The sequence below is a fragment of the Colossoma macropomum genome, unplaced genomic scaffold (genome assembly GCF_904425465.1).
Source record: "Colossoma macropomum unplaced genomic scaffold, Colossoma_macropomum, whole genome shotgun sequence".
Taxonomy (NCBI): Eukaryota; Metazoa; Chordata; class Actinopteri; order Characiformes; family Serrasalmidae; genus Colossoma; species Colossoma macropomum.
This window is the reverse complement of record NW_023494789.1, coordinates 7129599-7151453: the sequence shown is the minus strand read 5'-3', so window position 1 is coordinate 7151453 and position 21855 is coordinate 7129599. Positions and strand designations below refer to the sequence as shown.

General features: G+C 41.3%; 2 protein-coding genes across 2 annotated transcripts in view; one reads left to right on the top strand and one right to left on the bottom strand.

Annotated features, from left to right (window-relative positions):
* The window catches only part of abcc6a (ATP-binding cassette, sub-family C (CFTR/MRP), member 6a), a 32468-nt gene extending 15875 nt beyond the window's left edge, over positions 1–16593 (top strand). The window contains exons 9-31 of the mRNA XM_036569923.1: positions 1974–2151; positions 2380–2541; positions 2768–2860; positions 3809–4012; positions 4160–4306; positions 4443–4530; positions 5136–5205; positions 5321–5447; positions 5962–6138; positions 6340–6507; positions 6756–6939; positions 7133–7214; positions 8216–8327; positions 8450–8657; positions 8847–9157; positions 9391–9590; positions 10277–10403; positions 10718–10819; positions 11218–11364; positions 11549–11707; positions 11875–12041; positions 12250–12444; positions 14421–16593. Coding sequence (XP_036425816.1) covers positions 1974–2151; positions 2380–2541; positions 2768–2860; positions 3809–4012; positions 4160–4306; positions 4443–4530; positions 5136–5205; positions 5321–5447; positions 5962–6138; positions 6340–6507; positions 6756–6939; positions 7133–7214; positions 8216–8327; positions 8450–8657; positions 8847–9157; positions 9391–9590; positions 10277–10403; positions 10718–10819; positions 11218–11364; positions 11549–11707; positions 11875–12041; positions 12250–12444; positions 14421–14529 — 3517 coding nt within the window. The 3' untranslated portion in view covers positions 14530–16593. The remainder of the gene's footprint in view (positions 1–1973; positions 2152–2379; positions 2542–2767; positions 2861–3808; positions 4013–4159; positions 4307–4442; positions 4531–5135; positions 5206–5320; positions 5448–5961; positions 6139–6339; positions 6508–6755; positions 6940–7132; positions 7215–8215; positions 8328–8449; positions 8658–8846; positions 9158–9390; positions 9591–10276; positions 10404–10717; positions 10820–11217; positions 11365–11548; positions 11708–11874; positions 12042–12249; positions 12445–14420) is intronic.
* sumo3a (small ubiquitin like modifier 3a) lies at positions 15956–19591 on the bottom strand. Its single transcript, XM_036569924.1, has 4 exons — positions 19464–19591; positions 18022–18150; positions 17815–17886; positions 15956–17051 (listed from the first exon to the last, which is right to left on the bottom strand). Exons 1-4 carry the CDS (start codon positions 19482–19484, stop codon positions 16989–16991), a joined length of 285 nt encoding a protein of 94 aa, XP_036425817.1. The 5' UTR covers positions 19485–19591; the 3' UTR covers positions 15956–16988.
* Positions 19592–21855: the final 2264 nt, after the last annotated feature.

Genomic DNA, 21855 nt, shown 5'->3' with positions numbered 1-21855 from the left:
GACATCACCATGTCATAAACGTATCATGGCGGATACTGTCATAAATGTTGTCATGACTAGTTATGTTCAGTAATATAATGGTGTAATGTTACCGTTAGCTTTACTTGCCATGACATATGTAATAATGTTTGATGTCATGATCGCTAACTAGAGCACACTTATGCTTATGCATGTGGCATAAGCTGTTATGACATCAAACATTATGGCATCTGTCATAATAATAACTGATAATGGCAACATGACATTTTCGTTACTGAACAAAATCAGTTACTGCATATGATATGAGATGACAGCATATGATATCTGCCCTGACATTTCAATGGCATGATTTTGTTAATCTTATGTAGCAGAGTTCACATAAAGTGTTACCTACATCTCTCTGCATAAGGCTTAGATACATCACTAAGTTAGCCTAGATAGTTACAGCCTTAACCAATAGTTCTCAGTAAAAGTAATACCATTAAAGCATCCAGAATGGAGTTCAATTTTACACCATCATTTTTTTCTCAGTATTAGACAAAAATTCTCAATAATGTAGGCTTATAAATATTACCAATGTAGCGTCATCAAAATGCTGTGTTCAACAGTTATATCTGAAAATGCCTGACAAATAATGCCTATCAAATACTACAAACATTTTAAATGTTTTGACAGATTCAAGGCTGTTAAACACAACATCGCTTAATGATTAAAAACTCTTCACCCTCCAAAAAAAGACGTGCCTGTTGAGGTTGTGCATAAAATATTGTCCATACGGTTGTTCCAAGTTCATAAGCTTTAGTCACTTCATATGTATCCCTGGTGAGAGTGAGAGAGACCAGTGTCCTAGAAGTCCACTCATCAAATAAACACAGACTCTAAAATAAACCACCTCCCACAGCTTCAAAGACACCCCACAAAGGCTTTCCAAATGTTTTTTCAGGGCACATTGTACGGTTCACGATATCTCTGCAAAACAGGAAGACGCAGTTAGCAGCAGGTGCAACGTCACCCGAGCCAGACAGAGATCGCGTTGTTTATGCCCGCAGTGGGGCAATTATGGCTTAGAGTCTGAGGGACATTTGACCATAGCGCCGTGCCCGGTGCAGACGCGTCAGCCCCGAGGCAGCCGGAAGCAGAACCTCTGAGGTTGTGGTTGAGAAGCGACCACTGTAAGAGAGTGGCCTGCCAAGTACAAGGTTGAGACAGCCACCAGCGAACTGCCTTAGACTGCCTTGGGACCAGCCTTGCAGTTTGTACCCTAAAACGATTGTGTTTGGAATTTAGGTAGAGCAAGCTGACTCTGGATCAGCAGCATCAAATTCTATCCACAACCCAGTGGCAAGGAAAAGCTGACTTTTTGTGTGTGGCCAGCTGAGTTTAATCCCATTGACCTACTGTACTGGTTGGTGGTGTCAAGTGTCAACACAGGGTAGGTTTTGGTGGGAATAGTATAAATGAGCAAAGCTGTTTTCGCCCCAAAGGTAACTGATATAGAATCCTGGCATTTTTGCCCGACTCTACATTCTGTTGGGTTTGCCAAACATTAGATTTGCCAAGTATTTTTTTTTTCCTAAGGGTTCAACAATCATTCTACTGTTCTTCATTTTCAAGATACGTGCAGAAGGAAAGCTGGTACCACATACGGCAGCCATGCGCTACTGCTCCTGCTGGACGTGTGCTCCAGTGTGCTGTTCTCTCAAGCAAGGGTCATAGCTAAATGCTCCATTACCAAACCACAGAGCTGAATTATTTTGAAAGTCATAATACTATAATTCTCTGCAAAGCCTCAGGCTGGAGCTGCAGCATAGTGCCCTCAGCACGCCCTCTGGGTTTGCTGGCAGAAAGCACGGCAGGCGTTTATATTTGTTGTTATTGTTCAAATTATTTTTTGCAGAACCACAACCAGCTGGCCAGCTTGTAATTTAATTTTGTATTTTTTGTATTGTATGTTGTATATGTCTTCATCTCTCATCTTCTCTTTCTCCTCTTAGTCTTCTCTTAGGCTTCATGAGGGAGGAGGATGCTCCACTGTGGAAAGGATATTTCTATGCTTCGCTCATGTTCCTCCTTTCGTGTCTGCTGTCTCTCTTTAACCACCAGTATATGTACACCTGCTTTACTGTGGGCATGAGGGTCAAGACTGCTGTCATGGGACTCGTCTATAGAAAGGTCTGCTCTAATTCTAGAGATATATATATCGCAAAAAAACTGGAATATGTAGAGCATTTCCTTTTTTAGTTGAATTATACCTACCTGCTATAATACCTATAGTAAATATAGGAGCCAGATATCGGATTAGTTGCAAATTGTATATTTTAAAACTTTTAAAACAGCGGCAACTCCCTGAGCTCCTTTCATAATTGTTGACTGTTCCCCAATTTTTGCCTTACTTTATAGTCTCTGGTAATAAGCAGTGCAGCACGCAGAACGTGTACCGTGGGAGAGATTGTGAATCTGGTTTCGGCTGACACTCAGAAGCTTATGGATTTTGTGGTGTACTTCAACGCCGTATGGCTTGCCCCCATCGAGATTGCTCTTTGTCTCTTCTTTCTGTGGCAGGTAAGGTTTGCCATTACCTTAGTAGTTTTGGGGACAAAGGCGTTATGACTTTTAGCCTCTGATTTTAGATGTGAAGCGCCTCATTCACATTTTACAGGCCAAAAATTCTCTTCACAGGGGCAGTCAAATAACTTTTGATGATCCATAAGGGCAGAACTTTGCACGAGTGACACTGTGTGTCCTTGTTAACTGTGATATTGACATTCTTCCACTCTTCCTGTTTCAGCATCTAGGCCCATCTGCTCTGGCTGGCATCGCCACAGTGATTCTCATCTTCCCTTTAAATGGATTCATTGCCAAGAAGAGGAGTAAATTACAGGTGTTGTAAATTACAGGATATCTAACAATGAATGTCAGATAGTAGGGCCTAGTTAAAATTATGTGACTTGATCCTACTGGCTTTCATTCAATTTTAACTATGTTTTTGGCTGAGGTAAAATATTACAGCGAAAGAGCCCAGATAAATCAGATAATTTCAAATAGTTAAAATTGTTTGCATATGCGACTGCAGTGTCTGCAAAACAACAGGGCCAAGTTCCTGAACCAGTCACTTGTTAAACTATTTTTGGGGGGTGGTACCAATAGATACAGTGGTCTCAAAACAGTAACAGCCCTGATCCTGGATCAGACTCAGGTTCTTTGTGTATACAGGTTTTGCTGGAAGCCCGAGTGTCCTCACAGGCTGTGGGTCAGTGCTTAACCTCCACAGCTGGTTTAGATAGCGCAGCAAGCACAGTGTGGGTGTGTGGGTTGGATTCGAGCGTCTCTCATTCCTTTGATGTCTCTGCGTCTCTTTAGACGGAAAACAACCACACTGAAACAAATGGCAATAAAAGCTATATTTCTTTCATTTCTTTTTGGAAAACAACAGATGCTTGGCACTCGGGCTGCTTGAAGTGACTTCACAATGTGCAAGGACCTTGGTTGTAACCCTGGCCTGTGTCTCTGTCTCCTGGTTTGGGAGAAACTGGCTGACCTAGTCCTCTAACTGCCTACTGCTGACCTACTTGGCCGTTACCAATGTGAAAATTTGACATATATAAAGAATGAGGAATGCAGGCAAACCTAACCCAGCTCTTTGTGTGATAAAGCTGTGGACAAACAGACCATAGATTTTCACATTTGCCACATTCCATTATGCCCACTGACCTATGAAACCACACATGTGCTAACCTACTTCATAAATCAGTCAACCTCAAAGTTAGGTTAGCTACATAATGCACAGGCTTCCATCTATATTAAGTCCCCGTATTTTTGAATGATGCAGGAGATTCAGATGAAGTTCATGGATGGACGAATCAAGCTGATGAATGAGATCCTGAATGGCATAAAGATCCTGAAGTTCTACGCCTGGGAAAAGGCTTATCTCGAGCAGGTTCTAGGCTACAGAGAGAAAGAGCTTGGGGCCCTGAGGAAATCCCAGATCCTCTACTCCATCTCCATTGCTTCCTTCAACTCCTCGTCTTTCCTGGTGTGTAAAGTCTACTGCAGTTTTATATGTTTATTGCAGTTTTATGTTTATTGCATGCCACACCATATGTTTGACATTCTGCTTGGGTTAGCTTAATTAGTGCTTCTCACAAAGATTTTGTCTGTGATTGTCTTTCTTGCCCCCAAGATTGCTTTTGCCATGTTTGGAGTGTACGTTCTCATTGATGAAAAAAACGTGTTGGACGCTCAGAAGGTCTTTGTGTCCATGGCGCTCATCAACATCCTGAAGACCCCTCTTAGCCAGCTTCCATTTGCAATGAGCACCACCATGCAGGTAGATGTCTAGAGCTGTAAAAGTGCCTGGAAATTCCATTCCAATCATGCTTCTTTCTTTGTTTAGTTATTCCCTAATTTTAGCTGCTGTTCAACGCAAAAGAGGAGTATGTTCTGAAGCAGCTCTTATGTTGCAGGCTGTTGTCTCCCTAAAGCGCTTGGGAAAGTTTTTGTGTCAAGAAGAGCTAAAACCAGACAACGTGTCCAGAGAGCCTTATAAATTGGGTGAGTTAACATACTAACAAGTTCATACTAACAGGTGCTAAAAGATGACTTCCTCTGTAGCTCTGTCATATATTTTGAATGGAAGTGCCACAGATTGATGGCAATTTGTTAACAGCTGCTGAATTCCACAGACACGTGGCAGCATTGCTTCACTTCCTGTTCTTCTCTGTAGAGGTAGAAAGAGAGAGAGAGAGAGAGAGAGAGGGAGAGCAATTAGAGACCCAATGCAGCAGCCCACGGTAGACTGTAGTCTCAACGTAGTCTTCTATTTTCGTGAAACGCAAACACATTTTTGCCTGGCATCTGTCAGCAGCATTGCAGACAGCTTGTGAAAACAGCTATTTTGAAGATGAAGCTAATTAGACCATGCATAATTAAGGGGAGTCTATTTCACAAGCTGCAGGAGAGGAAGTTTACTTTCACAGACGGCCCCTCCTCGGCTCTCACCTAAAAGGCTCCCATACGGCAGAACAGTATGTTCGTTTTTACACAGGTGTTTGGAACAGCTAGTATTTAAACAACACGATAGTATCCACGACATAGTATAGAAGACTTACCATTCATTTCTCTCTTCCTATGTCTTTCGTTCTCTGTTTCTCACTCAGATGATGATGGTGTGGGGGTTGAGAATGGGACATTCAGTTGGTCTAAAGATGGTGCTCCGTGTCTAAAAAGGTATAATAGTAGTATAATCACGATTGTGCTTCTGTGAGAAGTCGGATAATCACTTAATAGATTATACAATAGTATAATTAGGAACAGTGTGTCAAAAAATAACTTGTATTTGTAGGATCAATGTCAGAGTTCCTCGTGGCGCACTGGTTGCTGTTGTCGGCCACGTTGGCAGTGGAAAATCGTCATTACTTTCTGCAATGCTTGGAGAGACAGAGAGGAGAAGTGGAAGTGTCTCTATCAAGGTAAGAATATATATATATATATATATATATATAATAATAATATACAACAATCCCTATATATGTATATACATATAAAACTGTAATTTTAGAATTCAAGAAAGTGACAAGATAAAGAGAAAATGAGACTCCTAACAGCAGTTACTGCAAAAAAAAAATTGTAAAATTTGCCACCCCAGACTGCAGTATCACTGAATGTGTTTGCGATTACTTGGATTGTGAGAAGCAGCAAATGCATCCAACTTCTAAGACTGAACTTTGGAGGTGTGGAAAAATATCCCTGCAGCTTTCTTTAAAAAACTGAAAGCAACTCTCCTGAAAAGAAGCTGTATTAAAGTGGACACACTAAATATGGCAAAAAAATTATATATTTAGCTGTTGTTTAATTTTCTGTGTCTGTTGTTTAGTTTTCTGTTGTTTTTTTTTTCTAAATAAGTTGTACTTTTACTGGAAATTAAAAGGTGGTTTGATCTCCTAACAGTATTTGTTGTTACACTGTGTGCATCTGTTCTCGTAGGGTTCAGTGGCCTACGTCCCCCAGCAGGCCTGGATCCAGAATGCCACACTGCAGGACAACATCTTGTTTGGACGAGAGAAGAGGAAGAGCTGGTACCAGCGTGTGCTGGAGGCCTGCGCCCTTCTGCCTGATCTAGAGATCCTGCCAGCAGGGGACGCCACTGAGATCGGCGAGAAGGTGCTCTTATGTGCTGCTTTTACTTTAAAACCTCTAAATGAAGTCATCATTTTGCAGGTTTTTAGGTCTGTTTTACCCCACTATTGTTCATATTATAAAGAGATGACTTCTACAGTATCACAAGATAATAGAGAAATGTAGCTTATCAGCAAAACAGTCATGTTTGTAGGCATGCTTTAGTTATGCGGAAATCTTTCCCAGGGTTTAAACCTGTCTGGAGGCCAGAAGCAGAGGGTGAGCCTGGCTCGTGCGGTGTACAGGAAGGCTGATGTCTATCTGCTGGATGATCCTCTGTCTGCTGTGGATGCCCATGTGGGTCAGCACATCTTTGATAAGGTCATTGGGCCCAAGGGTGTGCTCAGAGACAAGGTGATTTGGTGTCTATTATTATTATTAATATTATTCCACTATTTTCAGCATCAACATTATTTTAGTAAAAGTGAATCTCATTAATATTAGATTAAATAAATAATAATTTCTATGACATGATGTAAAGGATAAGAAACCACAGGTGATCAAGAGCTGAAGCTTTCTTTAAATAATGTGCCCCAAGCAGACGCTTTCACTTGGCTGGCTGTGCAGGTTATGTGAAAGAAAGCGTATTGTGTCTTTGACAGACTCGAGTCCTGGTGACCCATGGGATGAGCTTCCTGCCCCAGGCTGATCTGATCCTTGTGCTGGTGGATGGCGAGATCACTGAGAGCGGCTCCTACCAGGAGCTATTGAACCGCAATGGGGCCTTCGCTGACTTCATTCGCACCTTTGCCGGCTCAGAGAGGAAGGAAAGCTCAGTGCAAAGAGGTCAGTTTAACACCTTTTTCTTTACAGCTGTGATTAAAAGTCAAAGTTTAACTCAAAACAGCACTCCACAATAGTCACTTTCGTTTATCCCTAATCAGCCAAGAACATGCGCTATACAGAATTGGGCTGATATTGTGTTATTCTTTTCCACCAACGGTTCCTTGAAGAATACGAACGTGTGTTGTTGTTGCAGGCTCCAGAAGGTCCTGTGCAAGACTCAGTGTAACAGATTTTATGCCGTTCTCCAGGGACCTCTCTCAGGAGCAGCTGATTGGGTGAGTGATGTGTTAGCATCTGAGCAAGGTAGTGATGTTAACCTCTTAAAATGCCAAGATGTTTACATACTAAGGCTTATTATTCAGTAACTACAGGGACTTCAAGGCAAACTGGTTGAGTTTTTCTTAGGTTATAGAAGTGTGTAATAAATCCTTGGGCCCACCAGCAGGTCTCTGCCTTTTAAGGGGTAAAGATCCAATAAGCAATAACGGGGTGAACATAAAGGTGGTGGGTAAACGTCACAGGAGCACATTCAAATCTTTAAGTTTTCTGCAAAAAAGCAAATTTACCCAATTTTCCACTTAGCCTAAATGTAGTTGATCAACCAAGACGTCCAATTTTTGCTTTATTAGTTTAGAACTCAATAGTCACCCAAATACCTCAAATTGTTTCTATAGAAATACACCCCAAAACTTTCTCGATCCGCTCAAACTGCATCCAGGTCTTCATTTAGGTTGTGCAGACTTGTATAGTGTATAGCACATTATGACTTAATGTGAGCTATAAAAAACAAAACTTCATCCACTATTGGCAGTCATTTCAGACCAGAGCTGGTTTTCACAAACAGGAGTGACTTTGGATCAGATTGCTCCATATTTATGATGGTCATTGTCACAAATATTGATTCTTGCACTCCTGCTTCTAGGTGGTTTGTGACTACAGACACTATTGTCTGAACTGGTAACTGGAACTGAGTGCAATCTTGTTTGTTTTTATGGTATAGCTATAGTATAGCTACAATATAGTTTGCACAACCTCAATCAAGACCTGGATGTGGTAGAATGAGGTTTTGGTGATGTATTTTTACAAAAATGATTTGGGCTATTTGGATGACTTCAGTTCTAGCGTTTGTAACTGTTGCAGTTAAAGAACTAAAATTTGGACACCCATCATGCCTCAACAGATTGGCTATATGTGGGGTAACTGGACAATTGGTTATATTTTCTGCCAAAACATTCCTTCAAAGGACTTCTCTTATTATTCTCTTTCTCTGTCTCAGTGGCGACACCAACAATGTCACTATGCAGAGCGTAGAGCCAGATATCGAGCAGGAACAGATCCCTGAGGAGCTGGGAAAACTGACAGTGGTGGACAAAGCTCGGATAGGCAGAGTGAGTTTGGCAGCATCTAAAAATGTCATTTTTGTTTAATGTTCTCCCATGTAAGTCATAGCTATTTAGTACATCCTGTCATTGTTTTTCCCTCATTTCTTCTTGTTTGTCTGCCCTTCTAGGTGAAACTGGAGCTGTACATCGAGTACTTCCGCACCATCGGCTTGGCTCTGATTGTACCCATTCTCTTCCTGTACGCCTTCCAACAGGCTGCTTCTCTGGCATACAACTACTGGCTCAGCATGTGGGCCGACGAGCCGATCATCAACGGTACCCAGCTCAACACTGACATGAAGTTAGGAGTTTATGGAGCTCTTGGATTTGCACAAGGTCAGTGAGAGGTAGAGATATCAGTCCATACAAACATGCAAATGCAGACATTTGTAGTGTTGATTTATTCTTAGCTACTTAAACTAGGATTGTGTGTAGGGTGTATGTATATATATATTTGCCACTTACACATCTAAAGAAAAAGAACAATTCGAAACCTAATGCCTCTGTTGCTTTACTGAATTTCAGGCATAGCCATTTTTGGCACCACAGTGGCCATCTCTATTGGAGGCATCATTGCTTCTCGCCAGTTGCACCTGGACCTCCTAAAAAATGTCCTCCACTCCCCCATGTCCTTTTTCGAGTCCACCCCCAGCGGCAACCTCCTGAACCGATTCGCCAAGGAGATTGACGCTATCGACTGCATGATTCCAGATGGCCTAAAGATGATGCTGAGCTACTTCTTTAAGCTAATGGAAGTGTGCATCATAGTGCTTCTGGCCACGCCCTTCGCTGCCATCATCATCCTCCCCCTTGCTCTGCTCTATGCTTTTGTGCAGGTATGGCTGAGGCAGCGCTTTCCGGGGAGGGGAGAGAAACTGGGCTAGATCACAAACCACATGTGCTGATGTTAGCACCAAAGTTAATGGGCTTTTTCACCGGTCTGCTGACGCAGTTGCTACCTGAGTCCACTGGGAATATTGGAAATCCTCTTACGTGTCATGTGGGTTTTGACTGTTTCTGTCTCTCTCTCTCTCTTTCTCTCTCTCTTTTTCTTTCATTTCTCCTGAAGAGCTTCTATGTGGCCACATCCTGCCAGCTGCGACGTTTGGAGTCAGTGAGTCGCTCACCCATCTACACCCACTTTAACGAGACGGTGCAGGGCGCCAGTGTTATCCGGGCCTTCGGCGAGCAGTCGCGCTTCATCTTGCAGGCCAATCAGAGGGTTGATCACAACCAGACCGCTTATTTCCCCCGCTTTGTGGCAACCAGGTGAGCTGTGATGCCAGGTGAAGGTGGTTTCTGACATCATCAGGCCTAAATTTAAAGATGCAAAGATATTAGAATCAGGGCTAATTTTCATGTACATATCTGCTAATACTGATACACAAACATTAATGCGATGTAGAAACTGAGATTATGTCTACCTGGATTAGTGTTAAAGGGAAATATAACATTTTTTCTAAAAGGTTACAAATGTAATAAAATTAATAAAATACAGACATTTTAGCATGAAAATCCAGGATCAACCATTGAATTCAATCCAAAGGTTTATAGAAAACAGTTGATTTGGCTCATTTGAGTTGTCCTTGCTTGAGTTAGTTGCATGTGCTCTTGTGATGAATGCAATATATAGGAATCAGCAACTCTCCAAAGTTCCAAAGGAACTCAAAATCCAATTGTGTAAACTCACCTTTTCTGCACACTAAACACATTTAATCCTCAGTCTGGCTAAATTCTACTGTCACATTCATCAAGCAGCAGTCTGAAAATACTAAGAGTACAGGGGCATTATGAAATAACTAAGCAGCATTCCAAATCACAGAGTGCCATTCTTCACAACCTTTCTTTGCAACTGTCACAGTTTTGCAGTGACATTCAAAGCCTTTCTTGCGTGAAAGCCCTGTACGATTTGGAGAGGCAAAGAGTGCTAACTTGGTGCATCTCCTCCTGTGCAGGTGGCTAGCGGTGAATTTGGAGTTCCTGGGTAATGGTGTAGTTCTCGCTGCTGCCATTCTCTCTGTGATGGGAAAAGACACTCTAAGCCCTGGAATCGTGGGCTTAGCTGTATCCCACTCCCTCCAGGTGAGAGTTATTACGACTGCCCACAGAATCCTCCCTGCAAACATTGCATAATCTACTGTAGTTGTTACTGTTTCCGTTTTCCTCTTTTTCAACATTCTGTCTAACTCTAACATGCAACCCTCTTGTCTTGCATAAGAACCACATTATTGGACATGTCTTCATTTGTGGTTATTGAGGTGATGTGAAATTGTGAAATTCAGCTGATGGGGAGGACGATAGAGCTTTAAGCTGCTTAGCAGACTTGCATTAACCCAGGTTTATCCAGAATCATAAACTTCAAGTGTGGATTTAAACTGCTGATTTTTTGGTTTCAGGTGACAGGCATCCTGAGTTGGATTGTGAGGTCGTGGACAGATGTGGAGAACAACATAGTGTCGGTGGAAAGGGTGAAGGAGTATGCAGAGACACCCAAAGAGGTGAGAAGAGACTGCACATCAGGGCATTGTTAACATTTAACATGTAAAATTATTTGCCAACTGGCATTTTGAATTTGTATATGAAAACTCAGTTGCCTAGTAAATGACATGAATCAATTTGATGAAGCGGTACACAGAATATAAGATGTATTTGCCTGTTTAGCACAATGAGGCAATGTAGTTATGCCACGACATTTTGGTTCAGATGTGGTTCAGCAGCATTCAAATACAGCTCGAGTGCATTTACCTGCCATTATTAACATCATAAAATAACAACACTAAAATAAAATTAATTCACCTGCTGATTGCTAAGCTTGTGTTTGGAGCAAAAATCTGTCAATTTTTCCGATTCCGTTTGTGCATCCCTGGAAACCTTTTTGTTTTTTTCCTGTTTGCAGGCTGCATGGACCTCTGAGTGCAACTCTCTACCATCTGCTTGGCCTCAAACAGGCACCATAGAGTTCCAGGACTATAGCTTACAGTACCGAAAAGGTCTAGAGTTTGCTCTGAAAGGCATCTCCCTACATATCCAGCAAAGAGAAAAGGTGAAGGATGGATGTATATTCCTTATAACTATGACAAATATGGGCCAGTTTGCTTACCAAATCAATATTCTCTATGCATATCTTGAATAAAGTGTGATACTTGGCAATTTTAGGCCATGATTTGACTGAAGGGAAATCTAGAGCTATGTGTGATGCACAAGACTGAGCACTTTTCTGCTTTCAGATCGGCATTGTGGGAAGGACAGGTGCGGGGAAGTCGTCTCTGGCCCTCGGAATCTTCCGGATCTTGGAGGCGGCAAAAGGAAAGATTTACATCGATGGGATCAACATCGCAGAGCTCGGTCTCCATGATCTCAGGTCTCGCATCACTATAATTCCACAGGTAAGAACGCCAACATGCTGGAAATCTCCTGCACATTATGATTCCTCAATTTCAAACCCTTTAAAAAACTGTACTTTAATTTACACTTTGTACAGTTTTTTGATATGTCTATAACATTGACTTCTATCTGAAATGCTCTTTTGGTTGACTCACACATCTTCCCGCAGGATCCAGTGCTGTTCTCCGGCTCCTTGCGTATAAATCTGGACCCTTTTGACACATACTCCGAAGAAGAAGTGTGGAATGCATTAGAACTAGCTCATCTCAAGAACTTTGTTTCTGGACTGCCAGACAAACTCAATTATGAGTGCTCAGAAGGAGGGGAAAATCTCAGGTATGAATGTCTAGATTGTTCTGTATGTGTGATCACCACAGTTTTGTTCACTGCTATGTGGAGCAGCTGTATTAATGATTATTTATCACTGTCAGAATAATACTGCTGCTGTGTCTGTTTACCATCTATGTGTCCATATTCACTAGCTTCATCAGCAAAGGTTTTTACATCTGTGACTGGTCACTCACCTCTCTGTTTCATTCTGCAGTCTTGGGCAGAGGCAGTTGGTATGTTTGGCAAGGGCCCTCCTTCGTAAGACAAAGATCTTGGTTCTGGATGAAGCGACAGCAGCAGTGGATCTGGAGACAGACACGCTGATTCAGTCCACCATCCGCAGCCAATTTGAGGACTGCACAGTTCTCACCATCGCCCACCGGCTCAACACCATCATGGACTACACAAAGTAAGCCTACACTAACAGTCATACGATATATGGCCAACACTGCATGTAGGCTGTATATACAGTCTATAAACATGTGAAAGAAAGTAAGATGCTAAAACAAGAAAAAAGGATTTCAGAAACAATGTTAAATGTACAACAAAATGTTGTTTATGAATGAATAGGGATAAGCACAACTCATATATTACAGCACGGTGAACAAAAATGAGACAGTGCTAGCTTACACACTAATATTGTTAGCTATGTAGCCAGCTAACATTAGCCTTAGCAAACCCTTCAGAAAGATATGGTTCTAAAAATAGACCTATTAACATACCAGTCTATTTTACATTCTGGTGCACTCAGTGGTCATGGAATAGCAGTGCTCGGTGGCTTTATGCTCACCTAACAGAATAAAGAATTAGTAAACAATTAGCTAAAATTTGCCAACATCTAACTTAAATCAGCTTTTTTTCCAAAATTAGTTGGTGTTAGGATATTTCTGGGAGAAATGACAGACTTTGTGGCTCAATGCATGTTGATATACAACCATGTTAAGCTGAATTAAACTCACTTTTGTTCAACCAGCCCAATGTGTCACATCATCAGTATTATGTCACTGTGATATACACTAAGCTACAAAGTTAATGTGCTGTCATTTCACCCAAGAAAGTGTCATGACAACCCAAATAAAGGTTTACGTGAGAAAATATCAGTATCAGTGTCACTGATCAGGTGATATTAAAGTTGGCAAATGCAGCCTTTATAACAGACAACACTGATTCTTTGTTAATGTTTATGTAGGTTTTAGTCATAATGAGCTTGTAGATGTCAAGTAGTCTTGTGAACGCTGCATTACTTTAAAGTGTTACCCGAATATTAACTGAAGAGACACAAGTCAAGCTTCAGTAAACAAACATTTCTGTTTCTCTGCACTGCTCTCTGAAGGTGTTATTGAGATCCATTTCATTACATTACAGGGGATTTTTCAAAATATTTCACTGTCATTCAGAGTGGTTTCATATGAAATGGTGCTCTGTAGAGGAACTTAGCAACTCTTCTTCACAGTGGTGGTCACAGGAACTAGGAGAGCAAACATGGCCATTTTATTTGCTATCCCAAATAATCAGTGAACCTACACACATCTATGTTATGTGTATGCGTGTATATGTAACGTTGATAATACAGGGAGATTTACTCGAAAGAGGCCCCAAATATTCTGTTGTAACTCCCGTTAGGATGAAGCAATCTTAACCAAAAAAATACCCTACATACCCTGACGTATGTGTAATCGATTGCATTACATGCGATGCTGGAAGTGATCTCAGTTTTCTGCCAGACACATGAAGGGTTACGGGGTATACACCGTGAAGTTGCAAACTGAGTTTAAATGTTGATGACATTTAATGCTGATGTTGGCGCCTACCTCATCCCTCCGACACAGGGGCATCCCGGCTTGTTCGAAGCTCCATATACAGAGGGGGACATTGGACGTTGTTTCGTTCAGATTTCTTCGTCCTAGACAGAGTTATTACAGAATATTCGGGGCCTCTTTCGAGTGAATCTCCCTGTAGAAAAATGGTGGAAAATCTAAGCAAATAAATTTTCTTTAGGCATTTTTTTGCCTTATAATCTTAAAATACTCTGCTTGCTCTCCACCATTAATCCTTTTTTTATCTCAATCTTTAGGAAAACAATGTCTCAAGTTTCAGGCAGTATATTCCTAAGCATTTTGTGCAATAACTTTCTGCTTCCTATCACCACCACTGTAAGCAGTTCTGGCTCGTGTTTCTCTTGAACCACTGTGAATGACTTGGTTTCCACAGTTAAATTATGCAGAACATTTGCAAATTATAATTAACTGAATTATGCAAAATTCAGTTGTTTACTACTGTTAAATTCTGGGGACCCTCTTAGATTGTGTCCCTGGATAAAGATGTGAATGAGAGGGCTGTTTAACATGCTGATGTTAATCACTGTGTTCCTCTGCTCTTTTGCAGAGTTATTGTGATGGACAAAGGACACATAGTGGAGATGGACTCCCCTGTTAACCTTATTGCACAAAGAGGCCAGTTTTACCGCATGTGCAGAGAGGCTGGGTTAGTGTAAACCTCCCTTCTCAAGCTGCCATCATCAACATCAGTCTGCTGGCGCCCCCTTGTGGTGGACTCCAATAATCAGTTTTGTTGGCCAGTGTAATTAATATACAGAGAGAAAAACCAAAAAAAAAACCACTCCCATGGTGCTTCTATGGAGAAGATGGGTGCTTGAATTCTCATTCCTAATAATTCCCAGAGTTATATTCCAAGCATGTTTCACAGGTGTAGAGATGTATACAAGCTCAATTGAAACCTTATTTACTCAGGTTGACCGCCTTTTTCAAGGGCACCACAACTATACACATCCCTTTGGAACTGGAAGGTGAAGGCCTTTCAGTTATGCATTATAACGTAGCTGTTGCTGAGAGACAGAACAAGTTGAGCTGAAGACTGTGCCACTGGCAAGTTTCTATGTTGGATTTCACTTGAGTTGATAGGAAAGCATCTGGTGGAAATGTGTAAATAATTGTATATAAAAGAGAGATGATGACACCACTGTGTCCTCTTTTACCTTCACCTAAAGAATTCTTATAGAATGTGAAGAACACAGCACTACAGTGAGTTTGATGCTATTTGTGGGCAACATTTTAAAAGAGGACTATTTTTGACATGCAAACCCTAGAATATAAATGTAACTCAAACTGTTAGGTCAGGAGATAAAGGTAAGATACATTAAGGTGTTAGAGAAACAGTACAAATGCCATATTTACTGACAGTGTAACTCAAAATGCCCTCAGAAGCAGCTCTGTTGAAAGTCACCCTCTCAGGCACTTTGTTTATGAGGGAGTCTAAGAGGAAAACAGTGGAGCAGTCCAACTACATTGTGGAGTTTGTTTATTTCTAGCAAAGCAAACACATAAAATGGTCAATGACGACATGATGAAAGGTCCTGTGGAGTGCCAACACAAGCTAGATCACAAATCTAGACCTTGTAGAAATAAGACACAGTAACTGTTGATACACTGAAAACACAGTAAATTTCACTTTATCACCAAGGCAACAGGGATTTCCCTTTGATATTGAACTTGAAGTAAAACTGTTCTGGAATATTTAGTTCTCTATAAATGTTACTGTAGAGCATGTATGCTCTTGTACTTTATCCAATCCATTCAGAATGGAGCTCAGTACAGAAGCTATTCCTCTTGTTTTAAAAGCCTTAAAGCACTATGCAAAAAAGCTGCAAGTAAATCCAAATACTTCTGCATTTTATTTATACATTTGCTATTTTATATTGCTTTTGTATTGAAAAATAAACCATTCAAGGTTTTTCATATATCAACTATGTAAAATATTAAAAACTTTTTGAAAATCTGTTGTGTAGTACCCATTTCCTCATACCAGACAGGTGCACTACACTACAACACAACACCGTCAGATCCAGTCATCCACCACCAAAGTAATAAACACCCAACGAGCAAAAACCAGGGCAAGATATCTGAGTACCAAACTATATTTATTGTATACAGTAGTAAAGGACAACAAATAATGTACAAATCAGTACAGAAAGATGAGACCACATGGATGCTGATTCAGCCCGACCCTTACGGATACCAGTCTGCTGGACCATACAGCAGAAGGCGAGAACCTAGTTTAGGGGGAGGGGAGGGTAAATTAGACCTTTCCTCTCTGGTTAGACCGACACTTCCATGGAGGGACAGTAACAATTCCCTTTTGCTTGGAAAAGGCAGTAAACTTTGGGATTTAAAAAACAATTTCTGCCTTCTTCTGAAAATTGATTATATGGGAAACTACAGACATTTATAATAAAAACCTGGATTAAGTTTTCTTCAGGGTTTGGTCCAGTACCTGATCCTCACCATTAACAGAACGATCTGACCAGGTTTCCCCTTCGGTGGTCAGTCAGAAAAGGCTGAAAGTTCCCCACAATCCCATCCCCCTTTGATACTTCATGAGTGAGGCAGCTCAAATTAAAAACTGGAGGTGGGGGGGTGGCAAAAGAATAGAACGCAGGGTGGGCATCTCTTCAGCTAACAGACATAAAACAGATTCCGGCTTAAAAGATACTTAAAGCTGCATGAGACAGGCATACAGGGGAAAAACAAAATCAAAAAAAGAACAGGTCTCCTCACTCTGCAGAATATATCGACAATATGGGAATGGACCATTTCTGTTTCGATCTGGGAAGCATGGCTGGACTGGCAACTGTGACCCGACTTTCAGGCCATTATTACACCAAGACACGCAACACAGTTCAGATGGCCATTTTGAACTATACACCTCAGGGCAGCCATCTTAGTCTTGCCTGTGGACCACATTTGCCATCTCACAGATAGTTATATATTGGAGGGGAGGGGGAAAAAAAAACCTGGTCCCACCCTATGAAAACTAGGGGAGGACATTCAAAGAAAACTGGCAAAAGGGGAAAATGAACAGTACAGTTAAAGAGAGCATTTAGAGGAAAACGAGTCAAATAAAACAGCTGAGTGGGAGCTCGCTGCATGGAGAGGTTTAGCGAGAGCCGCCTGTCTGTTGTTGAAATACATCGATAGTGTCCTCGTCCTCCATCTCCAACTGCCAAAAAGAAAACAAGAAATCATTTGTACAAGTAATGAATACTCAGTCAAGTTGGTATATTGCCCCCCCCTTATGAAGAGAAATAAGCAATTAAACAAAAACACCTACACAAGTCTTTAATATATAACAAATTAACAGGTTAAACTATTAACTGCTTAAATTAACTGCTTTTTAATTGAACAGTGAAGACTAGCAGGTTCTTGCTGAGCTAATGCCTTTAATAAAATCATACAGGCTGTAATGAGATGCTAATGTCATCCAAAAAAGGAATGTGAGACTTTAAAGTCTTCCAGCGCATCCAAACCATTTAAACGTTTCATTTATAATAAACATTATTAAGCTACTTTGTCCTCAAGAGGCTACTTATCAATTATGCAGGCATAGTTAAGCCTGTTGCCATTACCTTAACTAGATTGTTGCTAATCAGCTAGCATCCTAGGTAAGGTAAGGTATGCAGGTAAGCAGGAAAGACTCCAGAATTTACAAACACACTGAGCATGTGCATGAGGGTGAAGTTACCAAGCCAGTTTGAAGTGCAACCCCGGATCATTATTAAATGTAACTAGAAATACATTTCTATGATGCCATGAAGGCATTTCATTCATAACACCTCACCTAATGTTTATTTCTGTAGAGAATGTTATGTTCTTCCTCCCACATTACTGCATCTCACTTCCCTACTGCATAATCTTTAGAGAAGAACTGATTCAATTTCAGATTCTGTTAAAGGTCCATGTAAGGGAAATCGTCATATGCTCACCTGTGCCGGTGTGTCTGTCTCATTAATTGGCTGTCCATCGAACCTAAACCTAATCTGTCTTATTGACAATCCCTGCAAGACACAGAGCAAACAATGCCATTAATACAGCATTAGATCAACATATACGTAAGTTTCAAGTATCCAAGGTACACAATTGCAATAAAACGCTGCCACCAATCTCTCAGACAAAAATGGTCAGGTACACACCTGTCTTTCGCAGTACGCTTTCATTAATTTGCTGAGAGGTGTGTGCCTTTTGATTTTGAACTGGACCACTGAGCCATCCTGTCCAGCCACCTTCAGGTTGATGTGGTCGTTCTCCGTCTTCACTCCCTCCTGAAAGATATGCAGAGAAGTCCTTGTGAGATGTTTGAACATTTAAAGCATATACAAATGCCACATGGCTGCCAGTCAAAGGTCAACATCTAAGTTTGTACACAAATTACCCATCTCAATGTACCCATCCTGGATTAGCACCAGAGAGGAGGGGGGTCCACCACATGCTCTGATTAAGTGCAGGTTTTGTGCTTTGGGTCCTCAGATACGAATGCAATTTGAGACTGGTGGGTTTGTGTACTTTTAACGCAGAGATCATAAAATAAGTGTGCTTTTAGGGTGACGGTACATCCGATGGGAGAAATAAAAAGATTTAAAAAGTGTAAAAAGCACTTCGAGGCTAGTTTAATCGCTTGTTTTCCTCCATAAACTGTGCAGCAAACCCCCCAAAATCTAACGAGGCTGCAATCGGCTTGCTATTCGCCGGCTTCTTATTCGAGTTTTCCCTGTTCCACCTTAAATGGTGCAGTTCTATTCTGGCGCCAGAATGGAACTGCTGCACCATTTAAGGTGGAACGGGAAAATTCGATCAAGAAGAGAAGCTGATTTCAGCTTCGTCAAAAAGTGAAAGTTAATCGGCTGGAGCTGCGACCAGGTTCCCCCCTCGTGGCCATCAGGGCTCAAAATAGCGTCGGAAAAATAAAAATTAAATAAAATAAGATTCGCCAGCGGCCAACACACCATCTACCGGCTCGCGGTAAAACGATGCGTCGTTATTGTGGCCGCCGTCGTGCGCCATTTTCGCATCTGGTGCAGCGAAGCTCCTGCGTTAGAGCAGCTACCAAACACAACCTCCTCACATTCAATACCCTCATTTTAATGACTTAAACCTCTAAAATCAAGCAGAAATGTAGTGGTTGGTGTAAAAGAAGTCCATGTTGGTCAGATTTTGTCGATTCGAGTCGGCGGCCCGTTGCGCTGTTCTCGTAGCGCCACTTCGCTTTCACAAAGGAAAAGCCGCAAAGCACGACGCTGAGCTTTTACACGGCAACGAGAAAAACCCGCGCAGAGGAGCCAAACAACGGCGCACTTTCAATGGAAGACGCCTCGTTCGAGCCTAAAAGGCCAAGATTACAAAAAAATCTTATTTAAGAGTTTAATCTACATCTGAGAGGAGAGTGGAAAAACCCCGCGGCCGCACGCTGGCTTCCATTTTCCCGCACAAATGCGCAACCCGCCGTGTGCACAAAATGAAAACGGAACTCGGCGCTCGCGCTCTCTCTCTCACCCTCGCGAACACACATCCAGACAAATACACGCTCGGACTAACCCGCCCCGCTGATCGACAGTGAGGCAGCGAACCGGCGGCTCACCTTGGGCTTATCCTCAGACATTTTGTCCCGTTTCTCCGCAGGTCGCTCCTCACCGTGTTTGTGTGATTTTTCTCCTGTCCGCCCGGCCGCCACGAGCACGCGCCTCTCTTTACCTCCTCCGCCTCTGATTGGACGTCACGGCATCACGTGGTGCTCTCTGGGCGGGAGCGCGCGGCGCGTTCTCGTGCGCGCTTCTTTCTTCTGAGGGTGGAAAAAAAAGAGCTGGGTCGCGCGCAGAGAGAAAAAGGCGCGCCCAGTTTAAGCACAGAGATACTAATTCGGATTATTATTATTTCGGGTGAGCTAAGCGGTTATAACGAACATAACCGATGGACTCTTAAGTGGTGTCAGCACAGTCGACCATTTACACATAAAGGTAGTGACATAAGACAATTATGTTTCTAATGAGCCGAGCGGTTATTTTCTTGACCACTAGGGGGCGAGGGATCGGCCACACATTGTAGGCCTCAACAGATATTTACTGCCATAGATTTTTATGGTCATGATCTTGATAAATCCCCCATTTTTAAAGTCTCATCACTTACACGCACTGAATTATTCTTCTCAATATATATTCTCAAATATTCCTACTTTTAGACAGTCCGAAACTACCAAAACTATTTGGGCGCCAACCCAGAGGAAACAAAATCTTTTTCTTAAGATTGTCTCAAAGAAATAAATTAATAAAGGATCTCTGATTTCTGAATAATTTCTCTTAAACCCCTCTTAGGAGAAAACGAGAGATTAACATCAGCATTTCAGTGTAAGAAGTTATGGTGATGAATGAGAAAAGCTCCTTCTACGCTGACTGCTGAAAGAATGGAGCTATATGAGAAAATGATGAGATCTTACACTTTCCTAATGGAAATATTGACTAAGGAGAGATGAGTCAGACAGTATAGAGTTAGTCCATATGTGTGACAATATTTTGGTCAAAGTGAGAAAATCTGGAGGTTATTTCTCAGGAGCTGAATTTCAGAAACAGGAGAAATGGCTCAAAATCTGACTGAACAGGACCATGTCTTGGAGAAACACCTGAGATTAAGACAAGATGTCATTTAGAATATTTCTTCTTCTCTGGAAAAGCAAATATAGGTTTGATTCTGTTTTTCCTCCGTGTTCAGGAGGGGCGCTGATCTAGATCAGATTCCTGTGTTCTTTCTGATGACCTCACTGATTGAAACATGTGGATCAGCACTCCTGCTCTGAGAAGCTTTATGAATATGGACCCTCATGTTCTTTTCAGTATTTCCCACACATTATCTGAGCACCCCTCCCAGTATATTGATGGCCATCCAAGTATATTTTGTCCCATTTGAACAAAATCCAAAGATAATGTATTGTTTTGAATAAACAAGGACGCATAGTGATTGATGCAAAAAGAGGTGGGCAATATGGCAAAATGTAGTATCATAATACTTGAGGATGTTTTTTACAATACACAATGTGTCACAATATTAATTTTTTCTGACACCTGATTAATTAGAACAGACAAAGTGGGCCCACATTTTAAAAATACTCTCAAAACAATGAATCCAATTACTTGCATTCATAATTTCACACACTGTGCTGCACTAAATCCAATCAAACAGGACTAAAAAGAGCCTTGAAGAGAGCATATCATGAGAAGCGGAATTATCCTAGCTTTTTTTTTAAATAAAAGGGTTTGATGTGGAATGTAAACATTTTTACATTAGCATTGACATTAGCTGTTTACTCTTTAGCTACAAAAAACCCAACACATTTACATATATCTGTCTATTCGGCCTACAGCAGTTTAGCTCCACCCATCCTGAAGCTGTAAAGAGCGTTTCAGCTCAGACTAATTTTTGAATGAGGCATAATACTCAATAAACAGGGCTCATCTACATATAGGGACTGTGTGGACCTTGCAACCTTCATCTTGCCCCTGCGATCCAATTTGTTTTGGATTCTGTTACTGCCTATTTACAAGAAATTGTGAATGTATCCCTTACTATAGAGTGGCTACTGCTTAGCCTCTTCTTAATAAACCTGGCCTTGACTACTTGATCGCAGTAATTTTAAACCTCAGAATTGCCTTTTATTTCAAACGTTTTGGAAAGTTTCTATCTGGATTTCGACGGAAACATAGACAGCTATTTTGAGAATTTTAAATGGCTTTCTAATGCATGCTGACTGAGAGGAGGTCCATGTTTTAGTACTGCCTGACCTTTGATACTTTTGATTATAGTTTCTTGGTGAAGTAGTCATTGGGGTGGCATATCAGGGAGTGTCCTTCTTGGTTATCTATCTTATCTATCAAGCAGAAATTTTCAGTGTCTATTGGAAATAAGATCCTATCCTGCCCTATTTTTTGGCCCTATTTTTTGCCTTATTTACTTGCCTTAATCAAGGAGCTCTAGCTCTGCTT